This window comes from Triticum aestivum, chromosome 7A, assembly GCF_018294505.1.
Source record: "Triticum aestivum cultivar Chinese Spring chromosome 7A, IWGSC CS RefSeq v2.1, whole genome shotgun sequence".
NCBI classification, from domain to species: Eukaryota; Viridiplantae; Streptophyta; class Magnoliopsida; order Poales; family Poaceae; genus Triticum; species Triticum aestivum.
In genome coordinates, this window is record NC_057812.1 from 190,351,238 (window position 1) to 190,375,435 (window position 24,198).

The 24,198-nt window shown below is 45.7% G+C and overlaps 1 protein-coding gene across 10 annotated transcripts in view; it reads right to left on the minus strand.

Moving 5' to 3' along the window:
- The window catches only part of LOC123150325 (protein ENHANCED DOWNY MILDEW 2), a 36,492-nt gene extending 18,512 nt beyond the window's left edge, over positions 1-17,980 (minus strand). For 5 of the 10 annotated variants that reach the window (XM_044570184.1, XM_044570183.1, XM_044570189.1 and 2 more), the window contains exons 1-11: positions 17,843-17,980; positions 15,397-15,855; positions 15,218-15,314; positions 11,548-11,592; positions 11,201-11,373; positions 10,260-10,356; positions 10,070-10,165; positions 9,586-9,836; positions 9,392-9,481; positions 9,204-9,321; positions 3,961-4,023 (exon numbers count right to left, since the gene is read on the minus strand). In XM_044570184.1, coding sequence (XP_044426119.1) covers positions 3,961-4,023; positions 9,204-9,321; positions 9,392-9,481; positions 9,586-9,836; positions 10,070-10,165; positions 10,260-10,356; positions 11,201-11,373; positions 11,548-11,592; positions 15,218-15,314; positions 15,397-15,812 — 1,446 coding nt within the window. In that variant the 5' untranslated portion in view covers positions 15,813-15,855; positions 17,843-17,980. Of the gene's footprint in view, positions 1-1,267; positions 1,561-3,960; positions 4,024-5,749; positions 5,947-9,203; positions 9,322-9,391; positions 9,482-9,585; positions 9,837-10,069; positions 10,166-10,259; positions 10,357-11,200; positions 11,374-11,547; positions 11,593-15,217; positions 15,315-15,396; positions 15,856-17,842 lie in introns of those variants that run through there. The other 5 variants (XR_006475053.1, XM_044570186.1, XM_044570185.1 and 2 more) reach the window with 4 other exon arrangements.
- Positions 17,981-24,198: the final 6,218 nt, after the last annotated feature.

Sequence of the window (24,198 nt, forward strand, 5' to 3'; positions counted from 1 at the left end):
CGAAGGGATGCCATGGGGCTACATGGGTGGGGAGGGCAGGGAGTGGAGGGCTACCGGCGCGAATATGTCAATAGGGAGGCTGGTGGGCGAGGGTTGGGTTAGGCTAAGCTAGGAGGGAGGGGGCGGAGCGGAGCTAACAGGTTTTTGCACCGCGAGAGCTGAAAGCCACCCGTGTCGATCTTTGCGCCTCCATTGACGCGATGCACCACAGAGCGAGTTCCCAGGCAAGCGAAGGTGGGAACGCGCCGAGGAGCCACAACTGTGCCTGGCTCGGGAGAGGGGGGCAGCGGGCGACATCGTTGTAGGACTGAGCAAAGGACCATCTAGTTGTGCGCGCTGGCAGGGCTAAGGTTGAGGTCGCCAGAGCTATCGCAAGGGGCTGCATGGGCGGGGAGGGCTGGGAATGGAGGGCTAGCGGCAAGAATATGTCAGCAGCGAGGCTAGTGGGCGGGGGTTGGGTTAGGCTAAGCTAGGAGGAAGGGAGCGAAGCGATCAGGTTGGATACTAACCTTTCACTTATACAACTTTGGCGGCGCTATGCCTCAAACATGCACGACCTCCTCTTCAAGGTCAAGTACATGGGCCTGGGCCTTATGTGCCAGCCTAGATATGGGCTCACAAGCAACACTAACCTTAAGAGGGGTGATCGATATCTATCATTCCCATCTTGTCACACGCCAAGCTGAATTCACTGTTCTTGTCCTTAGTCAAGCAATCTGCAATTTGTTGCCCTGAACTCACATACTCACTCTTGATAATCGAACATCCAATTTTTCTTTGATAAAGAATTTGTCAATCATGTTGAACTGGGTTGTTTGCTAAGTTAATTGCCAACTTGTTATACCATAAATTAATATAAATGGTATACCTCACCAGCCACTATGGACTGCAACACTGTCGTGCCCAGTACCTCGCATCTCTGCGCGGCCACAGAATGCACATAAATTTTAGAAGAACGCTACGGGTGATGACCCTTAGTTGCACAACATTGTTAAATACAAGTCCCAACATCATCTATGTCGTAGCAATCATGAGCCGACATACGGAGCAACCATGGAACAAATCCTTGCATGTAGCTCAGAATAAAAATGGCATTTAGCCACAAAAATTGCCTTATTCGTTAGCATGTTTATTGTTGCTAATCGCCAACGACAAAATCGACACACTAGCAAAACAAATCATGCCACCAAACAACCGCTTGAAACCGACATGATCATTCAGTCAAACCAAACTGGTTTAGTAGGCATGTATAGGGACCCGACCTAGCTGACTGGACTGCCCATTTGCATACAATAGCGAGTTTGTCGATGATTACAACCAAATTGGTATCACAAGTTACATCCATACATACCAAATACTTCTACATAAGTAGGGCCGTTATGGCAAAGTCTTAAACATAAACATAGCTCGAGGACGAAATATCAAGCAAGTCTGAATCAAAACTTCAAAGTTGTCTTCGAATGCTAACCAACATGTCTTAACCCTATAGGTAGTTGACAAGGGCACCTTAGCTTGCATGGACGTTGTAAACTCCTTCTGGTATTGGTCTCTCCTTCATGTCTGGTCATCAATTATTAAAAGCCAGATGAGTACACTGAATGTACTCACAAGCAACCAACAAGGATGCTATACGAAATGTATACGAGAAGACAAAGTAAAAAGGAGGGGTCACTATACTATTTTCCATTTGTTGCAGGAAGATGGATTCCTGTTGCAAAACACTAGATTGTAAAGAGAAGTATATCTTTTGTCCTACTACTCTTTGTAAAGTAAACATTTCGTCCTTCAAATGTAAAACCAAAGACCTTGCACCCTTAACTTCTCAAACAAGACAAATTTGGTTCCTCGGCTCAGCAAACCCAGTATTGTTGCGGACACATGTTTTTCCTGGTCTTCTTCCACATGGAAATAGTATCTCTCCTGCTAATCACATTTCTTCTTTCTTTCTCGTCCAAACTCTGTTTGTCATTTTACTAGGCACCGTGCACGCGCCTGCAACATTTCCAGACAGTGCCTGACATCTTCTGCGGCGATGGCCAGTGAGAGCGATGCAACAAGGAGGCGAAGGATGTTCGGATAGCGACTAACTGCGGCATGCTTCATGTCCGCCACACCACAACACGCTCGTACCCCGAACTCCCGCTTCGTCAACTCCCACGCGTGACCCTTCCTCTACACCCGCGCCGCCATTGTCTTCATGTCCACCTAGTGCAGCGACACTTACCGTGAAGTGCCAACATCCCTCGGCAGGCTTGGAAGCGGCACTCGTGCTCCCGCGACAGCTTCACGATGCCCTGCAGCAACCGCCTTCACTCCCTATGCACCTCCTCACCATCTACCCTATCCACAAGCCGTCGTGGCGGCATCAGCACCAAAGCTGGCTCGAAGGCATACCCGTGTAAGCATTCTCGTCGAGACGCAATGCAACCAACATGAGATGTCCTCATCCTCATGTTAGGCAACATGAGCACGCATAACTCCCACTTGTTCAGCGCGCCGTCGTCATTGCTCACCTCGCTCGCTTTGCTATAGCACCATTTGTCCTCGAGGGGCCATGCGCCAAGGCGGCGGCTTTAGTGGCAGTATCATCTCCTCCCGCGCGCACAACACGTCAATGCTGCTCTTGGGCAGGCCAGGGCAAAACGGCACCAGCGTTCACAATAGTGGGGTGGTGAGTCGAGTAGAGGCGGCAATGTGGGCGAGCAATGGGAGCAAGATGGGAAAGGAGGATCTCGAGCGCACACTGGGTATTCAAGAAAATGTCGCGATGGGGATGTGTACATTTGGGGTCAACACACACCATGTCATCATAGATACCACTTAGAACAAGTCGGAGGACCGAACTTGTCCAGTCTGAAAAGTTAAGGGTGCAAGATGTCTGGTTTTAAAGTTGAGGGACCAAATTCATACTTCGCAAAGAGTTGAGAGACGAAAAATATACTTTTCTCGATTATGGTTAAAACGACATTTCTTACAACATTCTATGTCATCATTAACCAAGTAATAATCGTTTCAATCTCTATTCATGGAATGGAATACAAGTCTTTCAGTCCATGTCTAGCATATAAGTGACACATCTCCAACTCCAGGTGTTCAATACACACCACTATGGTACCGTCCCAAGTTTCCTATTTTGAAATCAAAGACATCCACAAGTCTAGTGTGACCTCACTAGTTACCCTTGATCATGGACACGACTATCGACAAGAATGCCAGCCATGTCGTGCCATAGGTGTATGCAAGAACAATACATAACTTATCCCCTACTCAATGTTAACACAGAACCTGCTTAATGGGGTACTGCCCTCCAACACTAGGCTCGACACAAATATTTAGCAACCAACCAGAACACACGCCACTCCTAAAGAAGGGGTTGCTATTGTCGATACATTTTCAATGAGACCCATCACTGTGTCCAGATAACCATATCATCAATCATGAAGGTCCTATCCAAGAGCCAACATAGAATCTCCTGCACGGTTCCCTACTCTACCAAGGGTCCTATGCTTGGCCAAACGAGGTACTAACCCATATTGGGGTAACGTGGTCGCACATGTATGGTTTGGGTAGGACCGAGACTTAAGGTTTTGTAAAAGAACATCCTCTGATTCATTCTACACTTTAAAAACCTCCTTTCTAGAAACCTTGGGCACTAAATGGCCCCCAAGAGTAGTAAAATCATGCGAGTCTTAATTAGTGATTCTCACATGTCCTATGATTTTATGTGCCAACCATATCCAAACTTGTTACTATTAGTCTCTAAATCCCACCTATTTGGGTATGAACAGTGGGTGGGTGTCAATAGCTAAGTGGCAAGGATTATTATTATCAATTCCCATGTTTTTTGCGTTAAGGTACAATAGGGCATAGAAAATAACATTTCTAGGGAATTAAGTAATGTAACAATAAAAATAATAGTGGTTCAGCCATGGGATCAACATGATCAGACGAGGTTCTTACCTGGTTTGGCAGAATCTTCAAAGTCCTCAGGACCATCATCAAAATTCTACACAATGGTTTCCTCTAATTGCAGATAAGAGAACAAATTTTAGAAATAATGAATAAACTAATCCCAAAATAATGCAAAAAAAATTGGTATTATTGGGTTGAGTTATGAATTCTATGAATGTACAAATAATAAATCACTAAATTGGCTTAAATATGGGAGATATTAATGTTCTTCTGTTTTCGTTCTTGAGTAAAAAATTATATGCGTTAATCGATGAACAACCACCATGTAGGCTTAAGTTAAACCCTCTATATTACTATAAACGATGACACAATTTATATTACTATAAACAATGACATGATGACACATGGAACTAAACAAATGTTACACTTTTTCAAAAAGGGAAAGTATTTCAAAGGGGGTACACTTTTAGTAACGATCTAAACCTACTAGTAGGTTCCACCGATCAGATTTAAACCATTACACAAGCTCGTTGAAAGTAGGACCCGTTAGTAATAAGTGTGATGGTGGTAGAGAAGAGCTCATCAAAGTTCTACCTGGTGGTTGAATGATGACAAGCTAGGCTACGGGAGCAAGCATGTCGTCAAAAAAGGCTCCACACCGACTAGTGATGGTTGGGGTCACGACATGGAGCATTACAACAATTAGGTGGCAAGGTCAAACATGGGCTCGTCAATGAGCTATCTTTCTCATAACCGATGAAGTAAAACAATGAGGGCAATGACCAGGAAGCGAGGGGTCGAAGGGATCATGGATTTCAAACTAGAGCCGACGAGAACTTTGTCAGACTGGGTTAATTCACCAAATGTATAGATGTTCAGCCAGTACACATGGCATGGTCCATGGGTGCAGTGGAGGAATTCGGGATGCACATTCAACGAGGTTGAGTGGTAGGATAGGCAACTCGTGTGTGTGTGGGTGGGGGAGGGGGGGGCACAAAGGCGAAAGTGTTGGACATAGTTCCAAGCAGATGTAGAAGGGAGTGGGGAAGTTGCGCACGGCTAGGGTGCCCGCGGCAGAAGCAAAGTGGATTATTGTGAACATCGAGTTGAGAAACACACACAGGGCTAATTAAGCTAGTGGGCCAAGGATGCTCGCGGCATGTATTGGCAGAGCATACATGCATGAGAAAGAGGAAGAGGGAGAAGGGTAACACAAATGACGTGACGGAGGTGCGGGACACCGACGCGGTTGACTTCAAGCGAAGTAGAGGCCATGTTGGTCTGCTTCCCAGATTGGCCATTGGTGCGGTGACGCTAGATCGCGCACCCAAAGTGTAGATTTAGGTTGCTCTAGGCAAGAGAGGAAGCAACAAGAAGGATGTTTGGGGATTGGGCTGCTATAGCCGAAGGAGGAAAGAACCAAGGAAGAGGATTGTGAGGGTTCCCAACTCGCTAGAAATGAGAGGGCAAAGGAGAAGGGCTAGCACAAGTCAGATTGAGCAAAACTGCCATGGCATCTGATGCTATTGGATTGGACGCGAGAGAGTGTTAAAAAGAACAAGATATTTTCTTAAAAGAGACTAGGTTATCAAGGTAGAAGGAAGAGGAGCACCTATTGGAATCCTTAGGGTATCTTCAAAAGATTCTAATTTCGGCACTTGGGTTGAAACCCAGTCCCTGGTTTAGTTTTCCATGAATAGCAAGATTGACAACACTTGGAGCAAGTTATAGTGGACTTCGGGTGCAAGTTCCCAGACCTCAGGCAACAAAGCCATAACAGGGAGATAGGAGTTAGGATACAAGTATATTCAAAATCAATAGAGCTTTAGCAAATTACCTAGATGCCTTGTGAGATGATCCCAACAAAACATATGTTGAATCTCTCTTGATGTTTTTATTTCCTTCTATAGACAATCTCGAACCCATCTCTTTGTTGTGCTGAAGCCTTCTCTTCTTTTCAAGCCTTTCTTTAATTTCCTCTACTTTTGTAGTGTTTGCCTTCCTTTGTGAAGGACCAGGTGAACATACATAATCCTACATCAATAGAGAAAGGAAGGTGCAGATAAATTGTTATTCTTAAGAAGTCAAAGTGCATTAATATCACAACTCATTTCATGGGCTAGGGACGCCGAACCCTTATCATCACCTTCGCTCAACTTGAACATCCATGACCTTGCCTAGAGATTTTTCTCTATCGTGGCCTCTCCTTGAGTTCGAACCTGGTTGCCTCATGTATGTTGCCTTGATTGAGTCTTACTAGCAAACTTCACATGCCTTTCTATTTTAGTTGTTCCCTCTTTCTGGATTTGAGCTACTCTAGAGGTTAAAGTTTTTTCATGAAAATACCACCTAGTAGGCTCCACTACTGCAACTCTACCCTCTGACCTCCCATGTACCAAGACATCCTCTCATTCGCTGTTATAAATCCCTTATGACTAGTTGGGGCTGCTTGGCTATAAATTGCTATGAAGGCATGCGACTCTACTTGACTTGACGATATGAGAAACTTCATGCTACTGCATGACTTACATGGCTATTGGCTATTGAATACAAATGGTTGATCAGGCTTCAAACAACCCTCTGTATGACAAGGCACCCTCCACAACATTTAGAGGCCACCTCGTGGCTATAATCTAACCTCGGCTAATTTCACACTTATTTCACGGGCATGATAAGCCCCTCCCTCAGAGATCTCTACTTTTCCTTCCTTCGCACTCTAGGCTCATGCACCTTGTGGGGATAATCATCCTTATGCCTTTGACCAACCCGTCATGCTCATAGCGCCTCCAACAAAAATGCTCATACTACTCAGGTTTGTAATCATCATGGTGGAAAGAAGACTTGCAACCCTCATCCCAACTCCCAAGTCCATGGCCTAGCAAACACGAGATGGTGTTGCATCATCCATGATCATGCTACCTATCAATGGACCACATATAAGCTACCATTCTAAGAAAAAGAACCAGATCAATATGGTAATAGCATAGTTACGAGATTCAGTGCGAATGGCTTCAAACTATAATCAAGATTTTCACAAGGAGTATTAGTAGAGTACTCCCAAGTCTAGATGAGTACAAGTCTCATGTACTATATACTTGTCCCTTGGGGTATGCAATAATTCAAGTTGCATCCTCTAACATGGTATCAAGGGGCCCATTTTTAGGGGGGGGGGGGGTCACACACAACTCATGCCCTCAATCCAGATAGATGCATTTTGTTTTTTATCTCCACTTCTCGATCGAGTTTGCCTCTCAAACTCCCTATCTTCTCAGATTGATTCTTCCTCTAGACTCATCTACTTTTGTTGTTGCTTAGGCATTTACAGATACCATGATTGCATCAGGCACCCTCTCATGCGCGTCACAACTCACGATGCGTTGCCAACCAGATCAAGCCGTCTCGGCAGCTCTTGTTCCCGAATAAAGGTCGCCAACTTCCTCACTCCATCCTTGCAACCTCCAATTGATGCGTCATCTCTAAGCTTTAAATCGACGACTGTCGTCTGCAGTCGAAGCTTCGCCAATCCCATGCCATAGGCCATGCCTCCACGGTTCACTGGGCCCAGCCCAACAGCTTCTCCGCTTGCCACACCAACCCACCACCAAGTAGACTGGTTGTTGGCCCCAAATACATGTTGCGCCCTGATCTCCTAAGACATTGTTGCAACTTCTTGGGCAGCCAATGCCCTCTATTGTTCCCACTGCTCGTCCCCAGCTAGCTCCACTCAAAACTCCTCAAGACACCCTCTGGTCTACAAGCACCACCTCGCCATCTCAAGGAGGCCGGTCCCCATGCCATAGGCCATGCCTCCACGGTTCACTACACCTAGCCCAATAGCTTCCCCGCTTGCCGCACCAATCCACCACCAAGTAGATTGGTTGTTGGCCCCAAATACATGCTGCGCCTTGATCTCCTAAGACATTATTGCGACTTCTTGGGCAGCCAATGCCCTCTATTGTTCCCACTGCTCGTCCCCAGCTAGCTTCGCTCAAAACTCCTGAAGACACCCTCCGGTCTACAAGCAGCCCCTCCCCATCTCAAGGAGGCCGGTCCTCGCTGGTCATTGCCTCCGCTGGCTAGCTAGTGGCTAGCTGCTACATGCCTACTACCCCATATGTGGCTCTCTGTGCTGCTATTAGCATGCCACTCTCCTACTACAGTTGCCCGTGTTTTGATGCCAGCGTTGATAGGTGCTCTTTCAAGGCATATTTATTTTATTGAGTCCCATGTCTTCGATGCCCGACATCGTTTCTCTTATTGTCCGCTGATTCTTGACATTGACCATTTTGCCAACTCCGTCTCACACATGCACCTTCCATCAAGTGGGTGTCCATCCATTAGTTGCCATTCAACACTACTCTTTTTACATCCCACCTGCATGGCTTCCTTCATGATCCCCCTACAAACACAATGGGCCCCTACATCATTCTCTCGTGAGTGCTTCCTAGCTTCTGCTTTCTCTTTTTTGCTGGGTTCACCACATTCGTTGCTCGTTCGTGTTTATCATGCCATGTGAGTACACCAAATCTTTATCCGTCAGTCTTCTTTTTTCCAGATCATGGTCCTAGTCCTTTCCAGTAAAACTTATGTGGCTTTTCTCCCCAATAAAAACCCAAATTGCGAATCAAGGGAGCAGTGAATTTGGTAACTATGAGTAATAGTCCCAACTAACACATGCATATCCTTAACACTTTATGCCACTAATTTACCGATAAATCAGTATAAACTATTTATATGGGCTTGTGAACATTATGGTCTGATGACCAAAACTGACATCTTAGTTCTACATTTTATGACATTAGTCAAACCCCTACCAAAAGTATCAAGGCCCTTGGGAGGGTGCTACAGAAAAGCAAGCTACCATTCGAGTCATTATAGAAGCTCAAGAAACAACCTTTACAAAGTGATACTCATAAATCAAGAAGCCTACATTTGATTCCATTTATTTACTTATAATTGACGAAAGCAACATGGTGAGTGCCATGAGGTTATTTTTGTGCATTATACTTGATTACTAGTTTACAGAATCATGCAAAATACTCCCCCCCCCCCATAATCCAAAATAGGTGTCGCGGTTTTAGTTCAAAAATAGGTGTCGTGGTTTTAGTTCAAATTTGAACACTTATTTTGGATCAAAGGGGGTAGCTTATAAGGCCAACAATGTGGCAATCACAAGCACATTTCACTAGTCGGAGTTTCACTTCCTTAGGTTATGGTTTTATGTATGTTGACATGCTAGCAACCTTTATATTATGTGTGTTCACATGCTAGCAACTTTAATATTTAAGTACCTCAGAGTGCTGAAACTTTGTGGATTCTGTTGAACCATGACCTTTGTTTTCTACAAGAGCAGGGAACTTTATATGATCCCTGCAAGGTGTTCCCATAGCTGGGTCTATCTCATGGTCTCTGCATGGTATGAACAGAAGTTAGTAGCCGGTGTGGAGGAAGTAGGGAAACGGGTAAAGAATTAACTTACGTGCAGTAAATGATGAGTCTTTTAGATAGGTTTCTTTCCGATAGAAACCAAGCACGTATACCCCTGTTACCATACTTAAAGCATATCTCCCTGTGAAACATAAATATACGTGATGAGAAGAATTCAACCATGCAGAACCAAGAATCCACAAATTAAGGAAAGGAAAATCATCCCAGATGAATACTGCACCATACCTTGGCAAACAATCTAAGTGATATGACTTTGGACAACGTCTGCAGCCAGCAAGCCACATTGCTCTTTCAGTCCCTTCCTCCATTTTTTTACAATCAGGTCTGGAGCACCAATGTACAGGACATGGAAATGGCATCCCAGCTGCAATCTTGTTCTCCAACTCACAGGCTCCATTACTGTCAGACTGAAGTAATTCTGCAGCACACTTGGGGTGGTAGAAGTGGCCACAAAACAGTTTACAACATTGAAAGACCTGACAACATACAGTTTCCAAACTTAGGACTAGAAGAGGCAAAGATACTTGAAGCGCATTATTATGGTTTTAATGATCAGTAGGGCACAGGATGTAACAAAGATGAATAACTACACAAGCAGCATTTTGCCATTCCCAAGACAAGAAGAAAGGGCACAGGAAAAGAAATCAGGAAACCAAAAACCGATATCCTCTACCACAGGTAGTCTTCTAAGGAAGAAACAATATGTCACCTTGGCATTAGGCTCATGAGACGAGTCGAGTTCTCCACATTTGAAACATTGGTGTTGTTCATATCTACAGTTTTCGCATATGAACTTATTCATTTCCTGTAAATATGTAAAAATGAGCGTAACTAATATGTGACAACAAAATGAAGTGATAAAGCTGAAGTATCAGTCAGTAAAAACTTCAGAAAGCCACCTTTACTTGTACAGCAGTGTAACCAAGTGTTACACATTTAGACTTTCTGCCAGCTTCTATTGTAGGATGGAAGGCTCTCTTGCATCGACCTTTACAGCTGCATCAAAGCATTGTGTTAAGCGTCAGGTGGAGTTACGAGATTTATGTCAGCTAAAATACCATGATAATTCGACATAATAGATTATGTAGGTCACTTCACACAAAATGAATTATCCATGAAATGGTGGATGGTAACAAGGTAACATCAAATGGTATGAGGATCAACCCCTTGACAAGTTTACACATTCTTCTCCAACATTAGAAACAGAAAACATAAAAGAACAGATAGGGAGGGCGAAGAAACCTGCTCAATACTCCCTCCGTTCCAAATTACTTGTCGCGGATATGGATGTATCTAGATGCATTTTAGTTCTAGATACATCCATTTCTGCGACGAGTAATTTGGAACGGAGGGAGTACATTCTTAAGATAAGAAGAAGCAACAAGAGACTTAGGTTTAAGAAGCAACAAAAAGCATGAACACACAGGAAATAATTAGCTACAGAAAGCATAATGCACCAGATTAAATTATAATAAAGTTTGAACACACATAACCTACACCAGATGCAAAGTCTTCAGAAAAACATAGCGCCAAAGTTTGCTGTTCTTGAGATCATTAGGATCCAAAGAAACAAAGAAGGGCTCAGAACGAGAGCAAATATAGTACAGATTAGTATTCTCGTACCAACAAACATGAAGGTATAATCTAAACTAACTATCAAACATATGCTTGCAAGGATAGCTTCAATAACGACTCGCACAAATGCATGTTAAATAGGACACTACAACACTATTAGAATAACTATAATGATGTCAAGTGAGATATGGAGCATATGCTAACCCACAATGTTGTGAGAGGCATTAAAAAGATATCTCGTAAGTATAAAAAAACACATATATACCTAAGTAATTCTCCTCCTTCGTCACATATTGCACATATTGGCTCAGTACCATCACCATCATCGCCGATTATGTTACCATCACTATCTGTATCGCAATTGCCTTTACCCCCACTTGCAAGAGGCTCAGCAACAACAATGAATGACTCCTTGGTGCTCAGACTCCTTAATATGCACTAATTTTCATATGAAAAGTAACAACATTTAGACAAGACATGAGAAATTTCGAAACACCATGTAAACAATGGTGTGATAATAAAGCTTAAGAAGGTTTGAAATAATGTGTATTTAGCCTGCATGCCAAAAACACTACGCATCCAAAGAAAGCTCCAAACTATGAACTTAGATACCTCAAAGTATTTCCCAGAAGTGTCATTGATAAAGCTTTGCAGAACCTGTATGTGCAGAAAGGAAAAAAAATCATGTATCAATTGAAGCATAGTGGAATTTTGTAAATGGGAATGCAGACACGGCAAGCAGCATACAAATGGACACTAAAACAAACGGCAATGCATAGCCCATACCTGTATATGAAAGGATGTTGCAATACTACTTTTTCATTAAAGCTAACTGTTTCAATGACTAGTGCTGTGCAGTTCCACTTTGGTTGTGTCAGTCAACGTGACGGCAACAATTTGTAACACGCCAGCCCAACAGGTACAGTCAGATTTGTTTCAAAAGGTCAGTTTAACTCCTAGCTGTTGGATCAATTCTGTAACAACCTGATCAAGTTGACAGCTCTAGACATTGGTAAAGTCAAACCTTCCAGTCATTGACTATAAATATCTTCAGAAACATTTGGCTTATGCACTAGACAATCATATGCATAAATTTGTCTCAGAAACCACTCCACAATATTAACTGTATTAGATCTTATAGTATGTTAAGATACAAATTACTGATAAGATTTATATTTTGGATATTGTGTCAATGTTCAAACAGACAACTGTTACGGAAAAGGGGGGAGTATAACCTAGCTACCCACCATAGAGCCTCAGCATCGCCACTATGAGAGAAGATGATTATCTATAGAGCACATATAGGGCAGGCAGCAATTTTGTTTTAAAAAACGAGCGGATTTCTAGCACTTGGTTCAATTCCTCCATCATCTGAATAGTGTTGGCAAGCAACGTGCCTGCTCTTGCATTGATAGCACTAACCGAAAAAGGAGGGATATTGTGATAATAGCAGCCTGGCACCGTCAACCTCTCCCTCAGGCATCAACAGCTCTAGCCGGTGCCGACATTGACTGCCTAACGGCTAACATACCAAAACATAACTTGATATAGTCCGCATCATCACAAAAACAACCTCCGACATTCAATGCCCTCCTCTGAACTCGCTGCTAGACCGAACTTTAAACACCAACTGTTACCGAAATTGGTATTGCTAAAATCACTTCTCTATTCCTCTGAAGAAGATATACACATGCAGCTACATGGGCCCAATGGGCTCTCTTGTACTGTTATACAGAAACAAGATATACATCTAAGTTATACACATGGGTTAGAAACATAGTTTGAGAACATTAAGTCTATGTTGTTCTCCAGTCTGAGCCTTGGTGAAGAAATCTGGCATTTGAAGCTCCGATAGAACATACTGGAGAAGAATAGTTGACTATTGGCAGTGAGAACACATGAACAATGCATCCACGCCAATGTGCTTGGTTAGCTGATGCTTAACTGGATCATTGGCAATCTGAATAGCAGCGGTGCCGTTACAAAGGAGCGAGGTGGGTGCATCACATCTATGAAGCACCGATACGTCAAAAACTGGTGTGTCCCCGTACGGGACGGCGCCAATACACATTATACGGCACCGATACGAGTATCTCAGTGATAACGTGATTTCCGATTTAAAAAGAAAAGAAAATAAATCCGATACGCCGTCAACACGTCGGAGATACAGAATGACAGGAGCACAGCCCGAGCCCAGTAGAAGCCCACTCCTAACACTACACAGGTACCCACCGGTCCTCATCTCCTCGATCGAAAGACCAGCGACTCGATCTAGTCCCGCGACGAGGTCCTGTGCACGCGCCGCCGCGGCTGCCTGGAGTCGCCGCCAACGCTAGCCATGTTTTTTCATACAGTTCCTGAGTTGCTGCTGACCAATGCTCGTAAAAAAAGGTTGCTGCTAACCTGTAGTTGTTGCTGGCGCTAGAGAGTTAAAGGCATGCTTGCTGAGTGTTATGTGCCAAATTGAAAAAAATGCTAATACTATCATATGACGTATTTTGCATGCACCACGAAGATTGATCATTTCCGACTTAAAAGAGGCATGGAGACAACCAGTGGGGCAGTATTATGATCCCATCCCATGCAGTCAATTAGTATTTTTGTCTTTATTGCATGTTATTTTATTAATTATTTATATATACTCGCAGTATCGTCGTATTGTTGTTCCTAGAAATTGTCGTATCCTGTATCCCCGTACCCATATCCACGTATCAGTGTCACTGTATGGGTGCTTCATAGCATTACATGACACACCAAGATCAGCAAGGAGCCAACGAAGCCAAACAATCTCTGATGTGGTAGTGTCTAGGGATCAAAGTTCAGCCTCAGCAGTGGAATGGGAAACTGCAGTCTGTTTGCAATGAGAGAAGTGCCAAGAAAGAGACAGTAGCCGGTGACATTGCAACGATCAACAGGATCACTCGCCCAAGTGGAGTCAGAGTAGGCATGAAGCTGGAGCTGATTGGAGCAAGCATAGAACAACTGACAAGAAGATTGGAGCTGATTGGAGCAAGCATAGAACAACTGACAAGAAGATGTCCCCCTCAAGTATCAAAGCACATGAAGTGACTAATGAATTGAGGTAGGAGCACTGACAAACTGACCCAAAATGTGGACAGCGTGTACAATGTCAGGTCTTGTCACAGTGAGATAGCCAAGACTGCCCACAAGATGACGATAGTGAGAAGGATCCTCAAGGCGAATTTCATCACTAGGACGCAACTGCAAGTGGAGCTCCATTGGGGTAGGAGCAGTGCGCGTATCAGAAAGAGCTGAGCGGGAAACCAAATCTTGAGTGTAGCGATGCTGAGAGAAATAGTAACCCTCCTCAGTATGGCCACATCTTGCATTGCTCGCTAAGTTTTTTCTTGACAAAGGCTTGTATTTCTGACCATCCCTGAGTTTGAAGGGGGATGTTTAAGAGTATAATTCAGATGATACCAGCTGCAGCACAATGACTAGAAAGCAGACAGCAACAAATTGCTGCGGCGGCAGAGCTCGGCCTGGACTCGCGTGGCTGGGGTGACGGATGATGGCAGCGGCGACGCCCAAGTCTGACCTGGAATAGCGCAGCTGGGGCGGCAGAGGATGGCGTTGCTGCACACTCTGACTCACCCGAGTCAGACCTGGACTCGCACGAACGCGATGGGGACGGCTGCCAGCAACTCGCCGGCGACCGCGACGTACGGGAACCTAGGTCTACGGTGGAGATGGCATAGCTCTGTTACCATGTTAACAAAACTGGAATTGGCAAAATCACTTCTTCTCTATTCCTTTGAAGAAGATATACATGCAGCTACATGGGCCCAATGGGCTTTCTTCTACTGTTCTACAGAAACAAGATATACACCTAAGTGTAGCTTTCTTCTACTGTTCTACAGAAACATCAACAACTTAAATCATCACACAACTCACTAGAGCCGAGAACCTCAGGAGCCAGAAACACAAGCGGGAACGGAGCATGAGGCAAAATTGACAATTAGAATGTGACTATCTTTCCAAAGAGTACATCCAGTTGTTTATAGAAAAATGTCTTTTTTATTGCTGACCATTAAATCAGCAACAACGGCTCAAGAGGACTTAGAACTTAGCTTGACAAATATTTTAAACATACAAAAATAGTAAGTCCAAGTAATACTAGCTTGCCAAAGTTCGAGTAGTTTAGAGCTCAGCTCGACAAAGTGTGGTGTCAAAAAAAGGAATCATATGAAAATAGAGCGAGCTCAACAGAGTTTACAAACTGAACAACTACATTCGATACAGGAAAGTTTGATATCCACACCTTTGACCTCATTAAAGCAGGATCCCTCTCTGCACATCGCTTGATTATGTGATGGTGTTTCCCTAAAGCATTCTCCATCTCTTCCGTTTCAAATTTACTACAAATGAGCATCCAAAATGCAAAACTTATGAGCCCATAGCTAGCGTTAGCCAAGAAAAAAATTTATGTGGACAAAATACCTGAATACTTCACGAAGGTGAACAGAAAGACTTATCATCGGTTTTCTGGGTTGCCTTTTGACAAAGTGGAGCATTTGAACTGTCGTTAATGCTGATCGAGCAAACTTCCAATAGATTTTTCGTGGTTTCAATAGATCCAATTCTATCCAATAGCCCTCACTTGAAAGCACTGAGATCTTTGGCTGCTCACGGTTAAGTGCTACTGTCCAAGCTACAACCTGCTTGTATACCGCAGGGGCGCCATCTGTGGAATATCGACGCAAGTAGATACCCTTCCCGGAGACTTTATCATTTTCATCAAACTTAAGGGGCAAGGTGCTGAAACAAACAAACTCGTTCTTGGCTTTCACAAAATAGTAGTTGTCAACGACCTTCAGTTGTGGCTCCGCATCATCATCGTCGTCAAAAATTGTCATTGCAAGATTCTAGCAGAGACAAATCTGAGTCTCACTGGAGTCACTGGAAACACAGAAGTAAATCAATGATAAGTCACAAATTAACCTTAGAACATAATACCAATGCAAAGCAAACCACAAACCAGAAAAGGAAGGAAACCATCTTTTTATTAAAACGGTAAGGAGTGAGGACAGATCTGAGTATAGTAGAAAATGAATGATCAACTCTTGGGCCATATGAATGCTGGGGAACTGTGGAAACCAGTAAGGGATTGTTTGGTGTTCAGGGGAAAGGGCAGGACCCTAGCAAATCCATGGGTAGCTCCCACCCATGGAAACTTGCATCAGGGTTATCTGCCTGTGTATTTGGTTAGAATCGGATCAGGGGAGAGGAGAAATTTGGCCCGGTCCCTCTCATATCCCCGAGCCAGAAATAAACGCCTCCCGACTCGTGGACAAATTCTCGCGTGTCTCTCGCTCCCTCCAACGCCAACTCTGGGCATGGGCTCCATCACTCCACCCCACCTCGTGCCGCCGCTCTTGTTGCGTCCGCAGCTGCCCTCCATGGCTCCATGCCATCCCGTTTCGCTGAGACGCAGAAGAATACGCTGACATTGACGAGCAGTTGACCACATGGCCGCTGACGCAGTTGACCACATTGATGAACAGTTGACCACATGGCGCGATCCATTCCTAGTGAATCAAGCTGAGCGAACCCGCTGAAGCTGTCCGTCTCATCAACGGGGATCGGCGAGCACAAGCACACACTCATGGTGATTGGCTCCGACACAGCAAGAATAATGAGATGGACGAGCTCTGGCATCATCGTGGGGAAACTAATATTTATGGTATTGGCAGGCAACAGGCGTCAGGCGGCAACATCAATCTGCTCGCCGAAGATGAAGCTCCATTGTCGATTGCGTGACCAATCAGCACAGGCAGTCAAGACGAGTCCCTGTTTTGCTTTTCTCTTTTGTTTAGGGAAATCACAAACTACCGAAGGGGTAATCCCTTTAACCCCACTCCGAGAAGCGCCAGCATTCATATGGTCCAAGAGTTGATTATTCACATGGTAATCCCTTGGCCGGAGAAAGAGCATGGCAGTTTCTTTTTCCTGACGCATCAGAATCCAGGGGGTTTTCCCCTCCAGTGAGGATCCAGATCCTCTAACAAAGGGAGGGAAGCTACAGTACCCCCTGACTTCCCTTCGCTTGATTTTCCTAAACTGCAATCTAATACGATGATTTATGAACAGCAGTTATCTACAGGGATCTATGAACAGTAATAAATATACAGTGAATCCTGTTCCTCTGACTTCCCTTCGCTTGATTTTCCTAAACTGCAATCTAATACGATGATTTATGAACAGCAGTTATCCACAGGGATCCTGTTCCTCTGACTTCCCTTCCCCGTTTTACACAGAGGGGGCACTGCCTCCTCCAAGTCAGAGGATCCAGTCATCCTGAACTGTGAAGTCAGGAAATTCTGTTCTAAACTTTATACGAGAGATGAAACGAACCGTAAGCCCCTTAGCGGTTACTAAAAAATCCATTCACATCTAGTAATATTTTGCAAGATAAAAAATAGCAGAAAGTGCGAGAACAGGCCCTAGGAATCCCAGAACACGTTTCGAGAAGAAATATCCAGACTTCGCAAGATGATCCCGCCAAGATAAGCGTCTTCTTCGAAGAAAACCATCAAAAATTAGAACAGATCTGACTAATAACACGCTTGGACAGAAGGCAGCCGCTAACAACCAAAATCGCCGCAGTTTGACTTCGCAAAGACCCCAAGAAACGACCAAGACCGCAAAAAAACGACCAAGAACAGTGCTCGAGAAGGTGGTACTGGTACAGATCAGGAGGAACCGCCACCCACATTGGTCGCCAAGAACTAAAATCGCCGCATTTGACTTCGCTTAGACGCTAAGAAACGACCCCCGGAAAAGAAACGGCCACGAACTCCGGGAAAAAAAGCGACCAAGAACAGTGGTACTGGAATAGATCGAGAGAAACAGCCCGGCGGATGAATCGAGATGAACCGGATCGTACCCACAAGCTACAGGGAGGCCTCCCATTCTGGATTCCGAGCGCAGAGCACGTAGCGCAGAAGGAGGTGGGGAGGAACCGCAGCCGACGACACTGGGGAGCGGGATATGGTGGGGAAGGGTGCGAGCATAGCGCAAAGGATCCAACAGAAACCGCATGCAGGACGCGTGGCTGCACGGGACTTATCTCTCCGTCTGGGGCGTTCAGTCGCCTGGCTGACATGTAGACCAGCCTGTTGGCGGACCTACATATCAGTCGCTCCGAAGCTATGTGACTTTAGTTAGGAAAAAATTCATTCATTAGCCCGGGACTCTCGCACGCTGCAGCGGGGCTATACGAACGGTCACATCACGCAATAAAGGCATGTGCATGTTTTTATACAATTTGGACTTTTGCAAAAGCTAGTATCGTTGGTTGTAATGGGAGTATATATATACTACATATCATGCGTATAATACTGATACTACATCATTAATGCAAGGGTTCCTGAATATAAATCTTTTAAAAGATTCTATAATATGAACTGCATACGAAGCAAAATGAATGAATATACACTCTAAACTACGTCTATATACATCCATACATAGTTCATATTAAAATCTTTAAAAGGACTTATATTTAGAAACGAGGGAGTATATTAGTATATGTAGTATTTTATTTATTGTCATGCATGATATATACTCTAAAGTTATGATATGGAGTAACAGTGTAGCATTTATTATGATACGGTATCATGATATGATACTCAACCTTTTCTTTTTTCATTTAATTTTATGACACCTCATCAAAATTGCCTATGGCATGCATGATACTAACTATAATACTTCCATTACAACTAGTCATATACGTATAGTTGGGGAGGTTTGTCGTCAAACTTATTTATGACAAACTTTACAAATTTTGCATTTTTCTTAAAATGATGAAAGAGCATCCTTCCGCATCTATCCACGAACGGGGGCAGTCCATGGACACAAATGTGGGAGGCCGCTTCAACGTTGTTCACATACATTTCAACCCGCATTTGAACTAACTGCAAGAAACTCATGCAAACCGGCCGATATTCATTAAAGTTCTGATAGAACAAATCAACCATACATCTCAATTCTTGATTTGTGCCGGAATAGGAGGCTTCCCAGATCGATCTGAATGCTGACCGTCCGATCTGTGGGTCCAAGCTGACGCATCGTGATCCTGTCCGTTCGTTGGCTCCAATTATGATTCGGTGTGGTGCTCCTCCCGTTCGCCCCTCTCGTTTACAGGTGGGACCAGAAGCGCCAACATGGGTGCCTCTCCTCTCGCTGGGTGCATGTTTGGGTGTGGGTGGGTGCGGGCGCCTCACGCGTCGGGGGGGGGAGAGACGCGGTGTCGTGCTCCTCCCGTTCGCCCCTCTCGTTTACAGGTGGGACCAGAAGCGCCAACGTGGGTGGCTCTCCTCTCTCTGGGTGCATGTTTGGGTGTGGGTGGGTGCGGGCGCTTCACGCGTCGGGGGGAGGGAGCCGCGGGGGGAGGGGGGGAGGGGGCTCGTCGACGTGCTCGACCGTCGTTCGTCGGCAGGTACAGGGTGTGCCCCGCCGGTCGAGTTGGCCGTTTGTGATTCGTTCGAGCGGTTCGGCACTGTTCGGTGACGTGGGGCGTGGTGGGTGGGTCGTCTCCCTTATCCTGCGTCGTCGCCTGCCTCTTCTCCTCCTGTCCTCGTTTTGTTTCGTTTCGACTCGGTGCTAACTCCTCTCCGTGCTCCTACGATCTGGTCTGCGAGTCGTCGCTAGGGTTGGTCGCCGATGGGCTCCGATGGTGGCGCGCTGCGGTGATGCCGGTTAAGGTGGTTCTCCTCTCGGTTATCTCCTCTTTTCTCTGCTCGATCTATCATGTGTGACCAGTTTGGGATCTGGGGTGTGTGTTGGTTGCAGATCCGTTGTTCTCCTCTTCGCTGGGCCTGGATCCGTTGCACCGTTCTTCGATCTGCGGTAAATTTTGTTTTTGTCCCGACCCATGTGGTCTTCTTCAGCCAAGATGGGCTTTTGACGTTTCTGACGGCTGCTATGTTCTTTGTAGTTGCTCCTGCTTGGTCAGCGAACCTGCTCGTCCTCGCGTGCGTGTTGGCCTTCGCGTCTTGCTCCAAGGATCTGCAGGTCCATTGCACTTTCCCTTTCTCTTTGTTGATAGGCCTTTTTGTGTCTTGTTTGACTCGTGTGCACATGTGTGCGTGTGCTGGTTGGCTCGTTGTGGTACGCCTGTCGGTCGGGTGTGTTCGTGTGCTGTTTTGCTTGTTGTGGTATGCCTGGCGTTAGGGTAGGTGTGCACGGTGACAGATCATGGTATTCTTGTGCTGTTGTGGCAAACCAGCGCATGTCCTTGTCTCTGAGTGGATTTTAGTTGTTCTTGCTTTTGTCTTGTTTGCTTGGTGATAGGTGACAGGTGTGTGTCTTTTACAGCTTTTTTGGATCTTGCTACTCTGGATAGGTTCCTGGTGAATGGATGTTTGTTTTTACCACTCCATTAGGTGCTTGGCTTTGTCTGGGTTCATAGGATTTGTTTGTTGGTGGTTTTCTACCAACTTTTGTTTCCTTTCGAATTTTGTCAGGTACCTGCCCTTTTACTTATTAGGGGGTTGGGGGAAGATCTGCTTTAGATTTACTTATCTTTAGCTTTGCTGGGTCCCTTGGTTAGTTTCTCTGTATGGGATTTTTGTTTGTTTCATGTCCATGGATTTGGCCACGTCTAGCTAGATAACTAAAGAGTTTGTTGTTTTGTATGTGGGGTTGTGTTTAGGAAGCCATGGATGCATGTTGGCATTTGCCTTTTGGGTTTGTCTAGGCATAGGTTCATGCTGGCATGTGCCTTTTGGGTTTGTCTGCTGCAATGTGTCCCATGTGGATCAACCTGCTGTGTCTGGATTCGTCCAATGGCCTTCTGAAAAATGGAGAAGCATGTTGGGCAGTGTGGTCTGGCTGGGTTAATATGACTTGGTCCTGCCTTGTTTGAATTCATTGTTGTTTATGTTGAGCCTTACTGAGGGTTGTTTAGTTCATTGTTGTTTATGTTTAGCCCTGTTCATGATTGTATAGCTCATATCATTGATTTGGGGTTGGTATGGCTTGGTCCTGCCTTGCTTTTATGTCATTGTCGTTTGTGTTCGGCCTGTTCAAGGTTGTATGGCTCGTGTCACTGATTGAGAAGAGTGTTTGGTATGGGTTTGGTGGATTCTATTTCCATGTGTCTTTTAGGTTCACTTCCATATATGTTTGTTATGTTGCCTCTTTGATTTGCGTGTTGCCTTTGTTGATGGTTTTCCTGTCTTCTACAGTGATGCCCGGATAATTAGGCTACAGTAATCCCACGTTAATGTCGCCACGTCACCTCGATTACTATTGCTAATCTCGCGTTAGTTAGAAACCAATTCTAATTCAAATCCAAAATCAAGCAAACAACAAAAGTTTTCAAATATTAAAACTAAATTGTTCGGGTTGTGACAAATAATACATAGGTAATTATTGTGGAGAAAACACATTTTTATAAAAGGTTTAAATGCACTTAAGTGATTAAAACAGTAGGTAAAACTATTAAATAAATGCCTTTTGAATATTATAAAATGCTAAACTGTTTTGATCAGGGGTAAAACTTCTGTGAAAGTAGATGGAATTGTAACTCTATTTTAGGTATGAGTTTTACTTTTTATAAAACTATAAATTAAAATTATTAAATAAATAAAAGAAAGCAGAAAAGAAAAAGTAAAAATAAAACAAAACAATAACAGGAAAAGAAAACGGAGGACCTAACCTACTGGGCCATTTGGCCCACCTAACTAAAACAGGCGCAACCGCCCCTCCATAACCCCCTCAACCGTAACCCTAACTACCAGTCGCCCCACTCCTCCTCCCCACAATCCCCACGTCTCTCTACCCATCCCCGATCCAGATCGGGGGGGTCGGGGAAACGAACCTTCCCATGGCACCCCGACCCCGTCGACCATCCTCGCCGCCTCGACGCCGCGCGGAACGCCTCCGCCACGGCCACCTCATCGTCGACCACGTCGCTGCCTCGATGTCCTTTTCGTCGTCGCCTCGTCCTCATCGTCCACCCCACGCCCCGCTGCCTAAATCCCTACGGCCCCATGAGCTCACCCTCTCCTCTTCTTTCCTTCGCACGCGCGCCCCTTGTCCCTGCTCGCTTACCGCGGCCCGCATCCCCGCCGGCCCCCGCGCCTTCGCTCGCTGCTGAGGCCTCCGCCCCGGGCCGTGCCCTCCCCGCTCCGGCCAATCACCTCCCCGTTGCTGCAACCGCCGTCCAGAGCGCTCGCCCGCACCTCCCCACAGCTTGCAGCTCGCTGCGCCGGCTGCGCTCAAGCGCTCGCGCGCGCCATCCCTTCCATGGTCGCGCCCCTCCTCCTCACTGCTCCCCATCACCCGCCACTGCCGCCTGCAACCGCTCGCCATGGGCGCGCTGGTGGTTCGCTCCGGCACGCGCTCTCCCCGATCCCCTGGTGCGCCGGGCCATGGCCGACCTCCCGGCCGTGCACCCACGCGCCGGCCTTGCACTCCCCCTGGCCTGCCCACCTGCAGCTTCGCCGGCGGATGCCCACTGCCTCTGGTGCCTCGGCCCGGCCTCGCCCTACCCCGGCCGGCGCCCCTCTGGGTGCCGGGGTGCACGCAAACAGGCGCCCACGCCCGCGCTCGCTAGCAAACCCGCCCGGTTGGCCCCTGGAGCCTATGACATGGGGGCCCCACGCCCCCAGAACGTTTACAACAAAAAGAAATAATAAATAACATTAATTAATTAGCTTAATTAATCTTGATTAATTAAACTAAACAATTAATTAAACTAATTAAACATAATTAGATTAACCAAATAACTAATTAAACTAAGTATAGTGTATGATAGTGGGACCCACATGTCAGTTTGACCAGGTCAACGGTCAACGTTGACTACTGACGTCATGCTGACGTCAGCGTGCACCGTTCTGGATAATGTTGGATTAAAATAATTAAATAAATGCTAAAATTAAATTAAAACTTTTAAAATTAATATAAAATAAACCGTAGCTCGGATGGAAAAACTTTGTACATGAAAGTTGCTCAGAATGACGAGACGAATCCGGATACGCAGCCCATTCGTCCGCCACGCATACCTAGCATAACGAACACGCAACTTTCCCCCTCCGATTCATCTGTCCGAAAACGCGAAACATCGGGGATATTTTCCCGGATGTTTCCCCCCTTCACCGGTATCACCTCTAACCACGTTAGGGCACCCCTAGCACCGTTACTTGACATGTCATGCATCATCGCGCATATGTTTGCTTAATATTTATTGTTTCTTCCCCCTCTTCTCTCGCTAGACACCGAGATCGACGCCGCTGCTACCCAGTACGACTACGGTGTTGACGACCCCTCTCTCTTGCCAGAGCAACCAGGCAAGCCCTCCCCCTTGATCACCAGATATCGCATATTCTTCTCTACTGCTTGCATTAGAGTAGTGTAGCATGTTACCGCTTTCCGTTAATCCTATTCTGATGCATAGCCTGTCATTGTTGTTACAGTTGTTGATACCTTACCTGCAATCCTAAATGCTTGGTATAGGATGCTAGTTTATCATCAGTGGCCCTATATTCTTGTCAGTCTGCCATGCTATACTATCGGGCCGTGATCACATCGGGTGTTGATCACGGGTATATACTATATACTTTATACATATTACATACTGTGACTAAAGTCGGGTCGACTCGTTGAGTACCCGCAAGTGATTTCGATGTTGGGGGCTGAAGGGGCAGGTGGTTCCACCCAGGTAGTGGTGAGCCTGGGTTCCCGACGGCCCCTAACTGTTACTTTGAGGCAGAGCGACAGGGCAGGCAGAGACCACCTAGGTGAGAGGTGGGCCTGGCCCTGGTCGGCGTTCACGGTTACTTCAAAATAACACGCTTAATGAGATCTGGGTATTTGATCTGAGTCTGGCTACTGGCCTATATGCACTAACCAACTACGCAGGAACAGTTATGGGCACTCGACGTCGTGGTATCAGCCGAAGCCTTCATGACGTCAGCGACTGAGCGGCGCGCGCCGGGTTGGACTGGAACGCCTGCTCTTGTATAAGGGAGGCTAGGTCTGCTCACCGGTCGCGTACGCAACGTGCAGGTGTGAAATGGGCGAAGGGCCCAGACCCCTGCGCCATAGGATTTAGGCCGGCGTGCTGACCTCTCTATTGTGCCTAGGTAGGGTTGCGACATGCTGATCTTCCGAGGCCGGGCATGACCCAGAAAAGTGTGTCCGAAAAAAGGGGATCGAGTGTGTTGGGAAATGTGGTGCACCCCTGCAGGGAAGTTAATCTATTCGAATAGCCGTGATCTTCGGTAACATGACGACTTG